Raw genomic sequence first — 12247 nt, forward strand, 5'->3', positions numbered from 1 at the left:
ATCGACGATATCAAATTCGTTTATGAATTGGTTGCGGCTCTTGGCAGACATACTTTGGCGTCGAGAAGACTCCGTTGTAACTATTGGTTATGATTATGACATGTCATGCAGCAATTGCTGTTACATCGTTCTTGCTCAAGTTTCACATGATCGCCACATTGGTGTAGGCCAGTCTGACTGAGCCCGACGGCCCCAAGTTTTGGAAAAGGACAACTTCAACAATGGTTGAAACAGCTATTTGCCCTTACATCTACCAAAACGACCATCTTTCAGGGCCATCGGAAACCTATCTCGATAGTTGACAAGTTTGTGCCAATTATGTTCAAATTCTTATGCGGACGATTGGCCATGCCGGTTGCATCAAGACGTTTGGATGAGACAACTCACCATACACTTGGTCAGTTTCATCGTAGAATATCCTGTCAGCCTGTCAGTCGCGCAGGACACATTGGTCAATTACTTTTTAGACAAAGAGCATACCAAGATGTCTTTCTGGCAAGAGAAACGGTTCTTGGTCTGAGAGCTGCCTCCTGCAGAGCGTAGTGTGGTCGTTTCGCGGGACAGACCACTACTGAGGAGTATTATGGGCCTGGGCTGACGCAGGCTCCTTGGTGACATTCTCAGGAAGAGATCTATAGACACGTTGGAATGATAACCGTAGCAGATGGGTTGATGTAGGTACAAGATATACTCTGATCCCGATTTGTTGGAGGTGGTAGATGTTGGAAGTTTTATCGAAGGGCGAAGAGTTGAAGTGTGAAGAGTGTGAAGAGTGTGAAGTGACAGACCCTAGCTCTCTAAATATCCCTCCACCGAGTAAGGGCCCAGCATGGCGTTATCGAACGTTCTGCTGGTCGAATGGAGAAACCCGTCTCATGAAAGTGAAGCAATGTTACGCTGGTCTCTTGTGAGATGGACATTTCGTCGGTGTCTTGTCCATGTGCTTTGCAGTACCGTCCGTCGTTTGCGGGGGGGGAGGACGATGAGTGTTCGTTGCGTTTCGACGATGAGAGTCTTGATTAGTTTGAATGTACTGGGTCGACTGATGTAGCTCGAAGGCTGCAATGGAAAGTTTAGTTCTCGAGGATATACGTACGAACAACGAGATATCATGGCACAGCCACAGTGTCACTACCCATACCAGGAGAAGGAAAATTATCGAAATACCAGCGTGGGTTGGGAATATTCATCGATTGCTTCAAGTGTCAGAAGAAGTGAATTTCGAAAGCTTGATGTAATGCTTGGGCTATATGGACGAATGGTATCTTGCTGCTTGCGGGTGACTATGATGAAAGAAAGAGGAATGATGGAAGTTGGTATTACGAGAAGCGTGCGTGAATGATTGTAACTCGACCCAATAAGTATTGATAGGCAGCAGGAATGACAACTGAGCTGTGCGAACAGATTCGACTTCGGGCGAGCCTCGGCATGTACACTATTGTACGAAGTGATTAGGTGCCAAAGTGCGACGGTTTCTACTACGAGAGCGAACTGATCCCATTTGAGTAGGCCTCGTTTCTGCCTCGTTTTTGTCCAATCAAGAACAAGGATCTTGAGGCATGGTTCGATATAGTACAGCAACAATACAATACACACAAAGAACTAGGCTAGAAATCATAATCACACTTTACATTCTATGACCCAGTTCAGTTCATGGCTTAGCTGATGCGCTTTTGCGCCCATGGAAGGTGTCGACTTGTGACCAATAACCAAGAAATGATCCGTCATGAAAGAGTCCGTATGTGCTTCGAAAGACACTTCTGAACTTCCCCGATGACGACAGACAGATGATCAAAGGTCCAGATCTGACCTCCCTCCACATAGACATATGGGGAAAGGTGGGCCGCCGACGAGGAGGTCCACAATAAACGAATATATAAGCCTGTCTTTGTTCTCGGGAAGTTCAATCTTTTTCCTTCTTCTTTCTTCATCACCTTCGGGTGTTCCATCTGCAAGTGCTTCGAGCCTACAGATGATCCCCACCTGGAAGCGCCTCGAGCCTACAGGTGATCGTGTTGGTATGCTAGTGTCATGGGATCCTGTGTGTGTTGACAAGAACGCTCACCAAGGACGGATACACGTGTGCATTCTACACACAAGAAATGACGTTTCTTCTCGTGTGCTGCGAGGGCAGTCCCATAGTCCTTCTGGCATCCGTAAAGGCACAACGTAGGTGGAGGTCGAGGAAGGTAGAATGTTGACAGCGAAGTGTGGGGGCACTTCAGAGCAGTTGGTAGGGGCGACGATGGGTCAGATGTAGGCATCGTTTCACTTTCTCTATCTTGCTGTAACCACAGCAGACCTGCCCTTTGGCGCGCCCTGATTTGTTCCTTTGGAAGCTATTCCAAATGGATTTGTCGAACTTTCTGTTGGGAAACAAGACTTGTTCGATATGATTAGTTCTGCAATTCTTTGTTATCCATCCTGGTTGCACCCCTGACGTGGTCAAACCTGTGTGCGATAAAGCGCGCCAAAGTTTCACCGTTCGTTCGTACTGCTCGGCACCCTGGGGGTGGACATAGTTTGTCACCTAGACAGAGCACTTCTAGGAGATCAGTGGTGGCGAGGCCCTGTATTTTGAGAATATCCATCGTTGCAGGGCGGGGCTTACCAACAAAGAGCCTCTCGTTCAAACCATGCTCTCTCTCTCCTGTTGAGATCTCAGTTGCAGATCCAAATGTGCCAGTCTCATCTTTACTGTCCGCGTCCTCCTCGCCTTGAACAGGCTGCAGTCTAGCTTGACGAAGTCGTCTTCGGCCGGCCCAGACATCAGCTAGGACTTGTCCTGTTAGAATCGAGAAAAGGTCGGTTGAGTTGATCAATAATTGGTTCAGATTGACGAAATACAGCTAAATTTTCAATTCGATCAACCGGCTACCCTGATTGAATTGATTGATTCGAAAAAAGCCGAATTGAATTGATCAATATATTGATTGGATGATTGATTGCGTACCTTGAAAGAATTGCAGTAGAACTTGGGAATAATGCTTCCCCACGCAAAAAAGCAACCCAGAGCGTATTACAAGGTTGAGAACACGCGGGATTGTCGCGGTAACCTTTTAGGTAAACTAGTGAGAAGTTCATTTGACTTTAGGGACTCTTGCCGCCGATATGGGGCCTCCCGCAAGAGGATCAGTGAGCCTTAGGCACTTTTATTGTACGTTTCGTTATTAGAGTTCGTGTGGCGGTCCCACGAAATGCGGCACGGCCTGATTTAAAACAACCCATGGGTCGAAGAAAGCTTAACTTATAGACAATAAAGCATTACTGCTTCCCAGCTCACCCCAGCTCCTTAGTTCACCTTGATCTGAGATGAATTTCTTTTTGAAAATCGACGTCGCTTTACTTACTCTGGTCCTTACCATCCCGCAACCAACACACATTCGTGTACCAACGCATTACAACGTTTTCTCTGCGACGAGCGTTTTCGTAGGTCGAACGAAGCAGTTTCAAGCTTTGTTTGTCGTTATTTAATACGCGCATGATTTGGAATGGATTCGTCTACATCTAAACAGCTTCCGTGGTGTCCGAATAATATTGTTTCCGGGTATCGAACTCGAAAAACTAAAACGTTGGGGAAGATTATGTACAAATTGCAGCAACATACCAGGAAGCCATTCAGCAGCTCAGAAGAAGACGAAAGGTGGAATCCTCAAAACCACAACCGTTTTGCGTTTGTTCATTGCGTACCGCCAAGCTATGATAGGGTTCGCATTCTAGATGGCTATAAGTGGCCCCTCCAAGAGCCGATAGAAACCCTCATGCTGTGCGACAGCCTCTGGGCAAGCACACAATTCAGCTGTAAGATCACCGGGGTGGATTGTAAGGCGATTAAAGAGGGTAAAGACAACCTGATTGCATTACCCTGTGGCCATGCTTTCCATCCCGACTGCATCCACCAACAGCTCAAGCGGCACATGTATGCCCGATGTCCAGTCTGCCAACACACACTACATTACCGACTTTGTCACCACCGGGTACATGTTCCATTTTATAGGCCCGGAACCGCTATGCGCCAGGACGAGCTTGATGGCGCTTGCCAGTCCTGCGCCCCCTTCACCTTCATGCAACAGCAGCTGGAACAGTCTGGGCCAACCAAGATTTTACCAAAAAGCGATAAGTACTTCTTTGGTAAAGACTTCGGCTGGCACTGGTGGATCCTGAGTATTTTGGATGGTGGAGCAGATCGATACCTTGCCGAGCGTTCTGCTCTCTTACAACGGCTCTTCCGGATCTGTGCCGGGCAGGATGAACATGAGCGCGAGTTCGCCATGACGATATTTGACACGCTACGACTCCTTTACGTGCATTTAAAAGAACATGAAGGGCTTGATTGGGTGAACGCTTTGTGTCTCGTGGGTCCTGTCGCCTACGAGGAAGCGTCGTTGTGCGACGGCAAGACACCAGAACGGAGAGGCGTCGATATCTGGAGTTGTCTAATGGATATGATGGTTGAACGACTCCGTTTGTTCCACCTGCGTGGCGCCAAGTTGCGGCAACCCCAAGAGCTCCTGCCCTTTCAACCATACTATCCTATGGTTGAAGAATTGACGGATGGCGCCATTTGACTCAACTATATAGAGCTATAATCAGGATGCTCTAAGGGAATGTTACAGATAACATCTAGTACGCATGTTTGATTGTTGATGTGACTAATACCGTCTTTTGCTAGCGTCGGTCTGAAATTGTCAGCACCTTGGATATATACTTGTACGGATCAAGTCTCTTCGCAATACCCTTATAAAGCGGATGCCGGTTTTTTTCTGCAATTTTTTGTCGAAAGAAATATGTTCCAATCTAGTTGTGTTTTGTCATTAAATAGCAATAAATACCAGAGTAGAAGTGAAGGCGAGTACGAGAGGTTCGAGCCGTAAGCAGGGGGAAAAAAGGTTGTGGATTGTTGTGAAAATCAAGAATTCTCCAGTAACTGACCCAGTTTTTTCGTCTAGATCCAATTCAGATAGCCACCTAAAAAAACCTGGAGGGTCAGATTGGGACCAGGCCACAACCAGGGATTGACAACCAAGCACCTGTTAAACTTCAAATAAGTCATCTCCTCCCTTCTCATATCGTGTCAGCCCAGTGCTCTATCACCTGAACGATACCATTGCCTGTGTATTGCTGTTTACTCGACCACACTTCCACATATGAAAGAGATGCCCATGATTCGATTCTCAGCCTCAGATTGAATGGGCGGTGACAAGTCGTTCAGGTCGGCGGACCCTCATTTGATCTCGGCAGGTCCACAACACAGCTGTTTGGGTTGCAGACCGAGGAAGGTTATGCTAAATTCATTCACTGTTGGATTTGGTTCTCCGGTGGTGAAGCGTCAAAACTTGGAGGACAGTGTTCTTCTACCAAAGAAGGAGGACATAGCTCCAGCGGAAGTGGAGGAGGAGCAGGTGACGCAATTATCAGCGCCTAAGATGTCGCCCAGGATAGAGCGTCCAAAGGAAGTCATCGAGCTGCAATTTAGTCACGAAATCTTGTTCCATCCGTGTTTCATCCAACGCCCATCCCGACTGGGCCAGTGCATCTTTTCGCTCACGGGGACGCGATGAGACATTCAAAGGTACTCTGCTGGTAGATTCTGACGAAACATTAATGTGTCGCTTTCTAACGTCACTCATCTTGCAACATTTACGTCAAGACGCCCAACCATTGCCAGCCCCTGTTCGAACTTCATTAATAAATCTTAATTTCGTCTTACTCACATTGACTTGCCGTTGTTCATGCTGGTAATTCCCTGTGTCATGAAAATGGCGCAGCTCGCCTTCAAGCGCAATGACTGTTGAGTATTTCGAGATGTGCACAGAGGCATGACAACGACATCAATGCATAATCGTGGAGAACATCATATCTCGCTTTGCATCTCAGCAGATATACCAACAGTCTCCCCAAACGTAGAATGGGCATTGTGGTGTAATGTAAGCATCGGGGCCGCGCTTTGGGGGAGACAACATTCTCGGATACCCGCGGTATACCTTTTTAGGCCCCTCGCCTAGAAGAAACAATCTGGATTCTTCCATATGGTGCTGTGTTGTCTACCGATCCTTGGCTCCGTTTAGCCATCTAATGGGGTGGCATTGAAGCGATGCACAATCATACGCTTCACGAATGTCTTCGCCTGTGTATTGACCATAATCGAGACCAGGCGCATCGAAGAAATTTACAATGCATGTTGCTAAATAGATAGGTGCGGAAATTGCGAAAGCGCGAAGTTGCGAAAGAAGTTACGAAAGTGCGAAGGTGCGCGAAGGTACGAAGGTGCGAAGGTACGATTCTGCGATTCTGCGAAGGTGCGATACTGCGATAGTCGACGTATCGGAGCCACAATTGGATGTCGGTAGGGTTTCCTCGCTCGTGTCGGTCTCGTTGTACCTTCTGGTATGTGGTACCTAATAATGGGAATCGAGCAATGTCAGCATGCAGCTTGGTACTTAAAGGGTCTGAACGCATGCAACAGAACTACTATTTTCTCCCTCGAACTCCTTCGCCTGGCAATGTTGTGATACTGATGTAGTCTCTGCTGCTCAATTATAAGACCCGATGTCTTTGCGATGAATTTCGCCAATTGTATACGGAAGCGGCCACTGGCGGGTCGGGAGGCATAATGATGAACTTTGACCATTCGCGTATCCCTCCACGAATCAGCTCCAGGCAGAATTTTAATCCTGTTGAATTCTCCAAGTCGATCGGGTCTTTTCGGTTTCGACAGTTTGGTTGTGCGCATCTTCTTTTGAACCTTCCTCTTTCTCTTCATATTTTTTCCCTAGCTTTTGCAATTCATATTGGTTTATAAAGCCGGTTTTGTTCAAAAAAAGGACTGCGCAGCTCTTGAGACTCTTGAACCCGGATGATTGTTCAGGGAAAGACAGTCCTCTGTGGTTTTCAATCACCTTTTGCGCCGCCCAAGTCTCTAGGACATATAATCCTGCCCAGCAGCCTATGAAGACCTGTGGGCCATACCAGATGCCTGAGTCATGTCCGGCAAGAAGGCCACCAACGAACATGGCAGCGGTATATACAGCTTTATAGTCTGAAAGAACTTTTAGCCTTTTCATAGCCCAGATCAAGATCCGTGGATAGGAAGCCGCGGCGTTGATTTTGATGGTTGCCGAATGCAAGGAGGGGAAGCCGAGGAAAACCGAGCAGAAGGAAATGGCCAAGCGCAGTAACATCTGCGCGTGAAATACTGGCTGCACAATCTTCTTGTGGCCAGCATAATGGCCTTTCTGAACTAAATAATGGCTTGTGCACGAATGGAAAATCATGACTATGAAGTCAAGATAAGCTGGGGAAACATGATATCCATACTGCACATAGTGCGCCCAGTAACGCAAGATCTCGAGGTTGGGTATCAGGATATGAAGAAATAGGATTGCGCTCGATGGCTTTCGAAACCTCTTGGCGGCATGATAAAGAACGTAGCTCGTGTGTTTATGAGAAACAAGGTACGTTGCGATCAACGAGGGGACGTGCTCGTACACCATCGACATGATGGGCGGTGGGTGTTGTCAAGAGCTATAGTATGTACACTTGTGAGTATGTTGTTTGTGGTTGGCAGCGTGATAGTCTTTATTTTCTCTCTTCTCTCTCGATTGATTTCACCGTTTATATACCTATTTGCCTAACAAACCATGTTGATGACAAAGAACAGAACTTGATTCGGTGACCTTTGATACGTTGCAGATTTGCGAATCAAAGTGTAGAATGCTGTTACAGTATACAGTCGGTAGATTACTGTACTGTTCCAGCGAGTCAGATATGGTACAGTATACTTCTAGGTCGCGGACAACTGAAAGTGGTCTAGGAGGTCTTGCATTGCGTTCATAGATTCGTATCTTTCCTCTGACATACAGAAATCATACCAACCTAAACAGATAAAGACACTCTCAAATGTGTCTAACCACCTTGTCACCATCACCTTAAAACCAGTATCCTCTGAGCACGAGAAGCTCCAGCTTCTTTGGCAGTATCGGATCAGCTAACTTTATATTAACTATAGAGCCGGACAACAAGTTGCATTTGATGTCGACCAATTGTAGCTATTTCCTCAGGTACAGATATTGAGTCCGTGTTTATTTACCAACTCTTATTATCGCTATCGCCAAACATTCAACTAAGGATCATTTATGTACACCAGTGCAGTCAAGGGCTCTTTCTGTATGTAGATAGGACAGTTCTGGTTTCATAATCCAACAGGGCCACTTCAATGATTTTTGTTACTAAGTACAAAAAAGTACTCGAACTGGTAGAGCGAACCTTGAGGACGCATAAGATATGCTAACTCAAGGCATAAAATGGGTCCGGCCAACAGAAACTCATGCATAGTGCCTCCGGCGGTATTTACATTGACCCGCTAGTCCTACTGTATGATCATAGTTAAATCAGATTCAATTTCACACTTTCGAAGAGGGAAACCCTTGATATCGTATATCACTATACAGTACCTATACCTGTACTTAGTAGTGGTATTGTACCAATCCATGGCGAGACTGGACACATTCAAAGGCTCTAGCCAGCCAGCATTTCGTGGCGTTTTGGCAAGTTGGATGTGATAGCACGGTCGGCGGAACATTCTATTTCGCTATCAGTAACCGACTCATTCTAGCAAGGCTAATACTATAGTATCCTAACGCTATACTCACGATTCGATTCCTCGGCTTTGCCAACCGCTCTCTGCTCCGATGGATCTGACCGCCTGAGTCATTCGGTGGAATCTCATCCAGCACCGCTTTGGCATACGACGCCTGCATCGCTGCCGCATATTTGTTTTTATGCTTGTCTCTGTGATCGCACGCCCCCCGAATGACGCCGACCGGGATGCGATTCATCGTCCCTGCCGCCTCCCTCTCCACGCCAATCACACCGTACCTGTCTCTTAGCTCGTTCCTTCTCTGCAAATTCTTCAGGAGCTTCTCACACGACCTGATCGGTCCATCCCATACTCGAATACGTCTTGAATCCGGTCGTCGAGCGCGGTCGGCCACTCTCCTCGCGGACGGCTTCGTAGTACGGCACAAGATCTGTGCGTCTTTCGGCGACTTAAGCTTGGTGCCGCCGATAGCTGATCGGATGATTAATTCGGCCATCGCGAGTGCGCGTCCATGTCGAAGCGGTTCGAACACGTCTTCCGTCTCCTTGCCCAGATCATATGCATCCAGTCCCGCGCTCTCGCCGTCCGGAAGACAGACCAGCACATCCCCCAGCCGGATGTCGCGCGCCGGCCTTCGCGACAGGTCAGGCAGCCCAAACCAGATATTAGGGAAGCGCAGCCACCGATCCTGTCCCGTACTCTTGGCCTGCCGGTAGCGTCGCTACGACGATGCTGTGCCCGAATATGCTACCTGCGTGGAACACATAGTCGTCACCTCGGCCCATGGCGAACCGCCGGGCTGTCGCCCGTCTAGCATATGGAGGGCCGCTTGGGCTTCGATCTCGACAGAGGCAATGCAAGCCACCGTGCAGGCTTTCGGGTCGAGGGTGCCTGTCCGTCTCTTGTAGTCTTTCTGTGTTGCGCTCAATTCGCGATCAGGAGTCGTCTCGTATTCGATGGCTCTGAGTGAATAATACCAATACTGGCTTCGGTGGTCGCGTCGTTCAATCGGGCAGTTCATGTCGTTGTCGTTGTCGTTGTCGTCGTCCTCGTCTAGGACACGTCGGGAGCCTCGTGCGGCTGAAGGCGGCGCAGTCACCGGTCGCACAACCCCGCATCAGAAGACTGCGACCTGCAGGCTCCGACGTCCAGTCGTCATCCTATATGCATCACAGGAGGCTATAGACGATTGAATAACAAGGCGATAGAGAATAAAATTGAAAAGATACTGGCTCCGAGAATGTCAAGAAAGTCGGCGGCGTCATAGTTGCAAGTACTTCTTTGACTCCGCGATACCATGACCGCCTCTGTTTTTGTTATTCCACCGCACAAACAATATCATTCGTCGTCAGTCATTTGAACACCATCACAGAACTCTTGGCTACCTAGTCGATCTTCTGACCCATTACGATAAAGTTGTATTCCTCCTCTCAATCTGGCCGACTATGTGGCATGACGTGAGGGGCTTGTAGATGACGAAAACCAAGATGTAATCGGCCATCATGAGTCCGAGAATGCACGATTGTTCTATGCCCCGTCCATCAATGCCCTAATGACCTATTGTTATTTCCAAGTATATCCCTATTGCCTACACGAAACCCTGTGGCTGAAACTGGCGCGCGTCCGCCAGATTCGACATTGTATGTGATATGTGGAGGGATGATATGGCTTCTTGTAATTTCACAGCCTTGTTCTTGAATCTGCTTCCTTCGTCAATATGTTGGATCGTGGTCGCCGTTGAGGGCTTTACTTCTCTTGTCCCTCACTGATCCTAATAGAGCGTATGCATGTCAGAGAAAGTTGCTCGCCATATATACACAGCCCAAACACTTACATACGTCTCAATCTGCAACACGGGAGTCAGTGACTAGTTCATGTCATCGAGTCTTCCGGGGAGCATTTACTCTTGTACTTGTTGCATCCTGGAGGGTGAGCTAGACGTTAGCTGGAAGCTGTTGAATGGAACAGGGCGGACTCACAGGTACTCGGTTCTGATAAAGTAGGGCAGGTCAGTCATGGGTGTACCTTCTGCTGATTTGAGGTGGTGGCTCACCCTTCCAGTAGATCATCCACCCGCGTTGCACAGTAATTGAGTTCTATCTGGAAATTGTTTCTCTGCCGCCGCCGGTTTCGTCGTTGCGACTCGGCCAAAGTCAGTGACCAGCTGCCGCTTGTCAAACGTCGACGATCGGAGTGTAAACTCACCAAAGTACCCTTTCGGTTCCCAGTCCAATCTTCAAGTGGTCGTGTCCGCGGTGACAGTGTGTGATCCATTTCTACCATATGCGGAATTAACATGGTGAACCCTATGGGGAGGGCGGTCCGCTTGCCCGTGGTAGCGAATGCTTTCTGGTGAATTGTTTTATATGTATCACGAGACCGACATACGAGTAGCCTCTGGGATGTGGCCTCGGGAATATAGACTGGTAGAAAGAGACGGATGTGTGCAAGAGTGGATAAGAAGATAGAAGCGATTAGAAGGTACTGTAAAGAAGAGGAGAAGTAAGAAAGTAAGAAAGCGAGCAGAGAAGGAAGGTAAAAGAAGTAATAACGGGAAGAGGGGAAGAACAAGGAGAAAGCGGGAAATAGGAAAGCAGACGAGTCGGAAAGCAGCGATACAAGAAACAAAGAAGCAGTTAATTGTGGAGACTTGAATGCGAAAAACACTTTGCGGAGTAAGGTACAGTACAGATATGTTCAGAAATGGCTTCCTCTTTTCGTCTCTCTCTTCTCTTCTCTTTAAGCACAGAAGATCCAATTTTCGCTCCCACCTGGAAATCTACCAAGAGTACTCTTTCGGACTATGCCAGTTCCGAACTCAGGATTATGAGATGTACTGTAACCAAGCTCTTCTGGAGTAATTTATGATCCAAGTATCACATAATGAGTCCATATCATCAAAAGTGGATGATAAGCGCTGCAAGTATGCTTTTACGCCGGAAAAGATATGTCCTCAGCCATCACGGGACTCCAGAGGTTCGAAACTATACTTCTAGGTGAGAGCCACAAGTGGACTGTCTCTGCATAAAGAGAAATAGAAGAGAGACAAAGAGAGGAAACCAATTGACCAAGTCTATAGCTAAAATTATGCATGTTCAGATGTGGTCCAAGTCCACCACAATAAAATTGTATCTCCATACGAACCGATGCTGGAAGTAGTGCTAATGGCCATGCAACTCCACCATGATCACGTGGGACCATCCTGCCTGAACAAGTATATAAATCTTCCTTCTGCTTCGACTTTTCACTCTCTTTCTTTCCTTTCTTCTTCACACTCTTCACCGAGCTGTCTGCACCCTGCTGTTGGCGGTCTAACTGTACCCTTCTAGTGGCAGTCCTGCACCCTTCTAGTGGCGGTCCTGCACCCTTCTAGTGGCGGTCTTTCTGTACCCTGCTATGTGGCGGTCCTGCACCCTGCTGTTGGCGGTCTAACTGTACCCTGATATGTGGCAGTCCTGTACCCTGTGTTAGCGGTCTATCTGTACCCTAGCACATTACCTCGTTGATGTGGAATCCAACGAGTGACCCTTCGGGGTGTTTCCTGCCGATGTGGAATCCGGCAGGGGTCGCAGATGTGGAACCCTGTGTACCGGTCAGCGAAGACGGCCTCTGCAACCTGTCCGTGGTGCTGGCTACGAACCTGTTTGT

General features: G+C 47.8%; 4 protein-coding genes across 4 annotated transcripts; 2 read left to right on the forward strand and 2 right to left on the reverse strand.

The window, feature by feature from the left end:
* Window positions 1-3584: 3584 nt before the first annotated feature.
* BKA67DRAFT_541796 (uncharacterized protein) lies at window positions 3585-4568 on the forward strand (the record flags this gene model as incomplete). Its single annotated transcript, XM_046100993.1, has 1 exon — window positions 3585-4568. One exon carries the CDS (start codon window positions 3585-3587, stop codon window positions 4566-4568), a length of 984 nt encoding a protein of 327 aa, XP_045952114.1.
* A 1563-nt stretch (window positions 4569-6131) lies between these two features.
* BKA67DRAFT_119187 (uncharacterized protein) lies at window positions 6132-7982 on the reverse strand. Its single transcript, XM_046094933.1, has 2 exons — window positions 6900-7982; window positions 6132-6398 (listed from the first exon to the last, which is right to left on the reverse strand). The coding sequence occupies exons 1-2, from the start codon at window positions 7497-7499 to the stop codon at window positions 6234-6236; spliced, it is 765 nt and encodes a 254-aa protein (XP_045952115.1). The 5' UTR covers window positions 7500-7982; the 3' UTR covers window positions 6132-6233.
* A 254-nt stretch (window positions 7983-8236) lies between these two features.
* Window positions 8237-9297, reverse strand: BKA67DRAFT_585762 (uncharacterized protein). Its single transcript, XM_046104214.1, has one exon. The coding sequence runs from the start codon at window positions 9093-9095 to the stop codon at window positions 8583-8585; it is 513 nt and encodes a 170-aa protein (XP_045952116.1). The 5' UTR covers window positions 9096-9297; the 3' UTR covers window positions 8237-8582.
* BKA67DRAFT_585763 (uncharacterized protein) lies at window positions 9111-9327 on the forward strand (the record flags this gene model as incomplete). The annotated part of the gene is made up of 1 exon (XM_046104215.1): window positions 9111-9327. A coding segment is annotated over one exon (217 nt), but the record flags the coding sequence as incomplete, so codon positions are not given.
* Window positions 9328-12247: the final 2920 nt, after the last annotated feature.

The sequence above is a fragment of the Truncatella angustata genome (assembly GCF_020726525.1).
Source record: "Truncatella angustata strain MPI-SDFR-AT-0073 chromosome Unknown BKA67scaffold_11, whole genome shotgun sequence".
Lineage (NCBI taxonomy): Eukaryota > Fungi > Ascomycota > Sordariomycetes > Amphisphaeriales > Sporocadaceae > Truncatella > Truncatella angustata.

Bases quoted from the DNA above. Each gene is read 5' to 3' on its own strand.
- BKA67DRAFT_585762 (XM_046104214.1), bottom strand. From the start codon at position 9,095: ATGGCCGAATTAATCATCCGATCAGCTATCGGCGGCACCAAGCTTAAG.
- BKA67DRAFT_119187 (XM_046094933.1), bottom strand. From the start codon at position 7,499: ATGTCGATGGTGTACGAGCACGTCCCCTCGTTGATCGCAACGTACCTT. The intron at 6,399-6,899 runs GTGATTGAAAAC...TCCCATTATTAG, and splicing joins AGACTTGGGCGGCGCAAAAG to GTACCACATACCAGAAGGTA.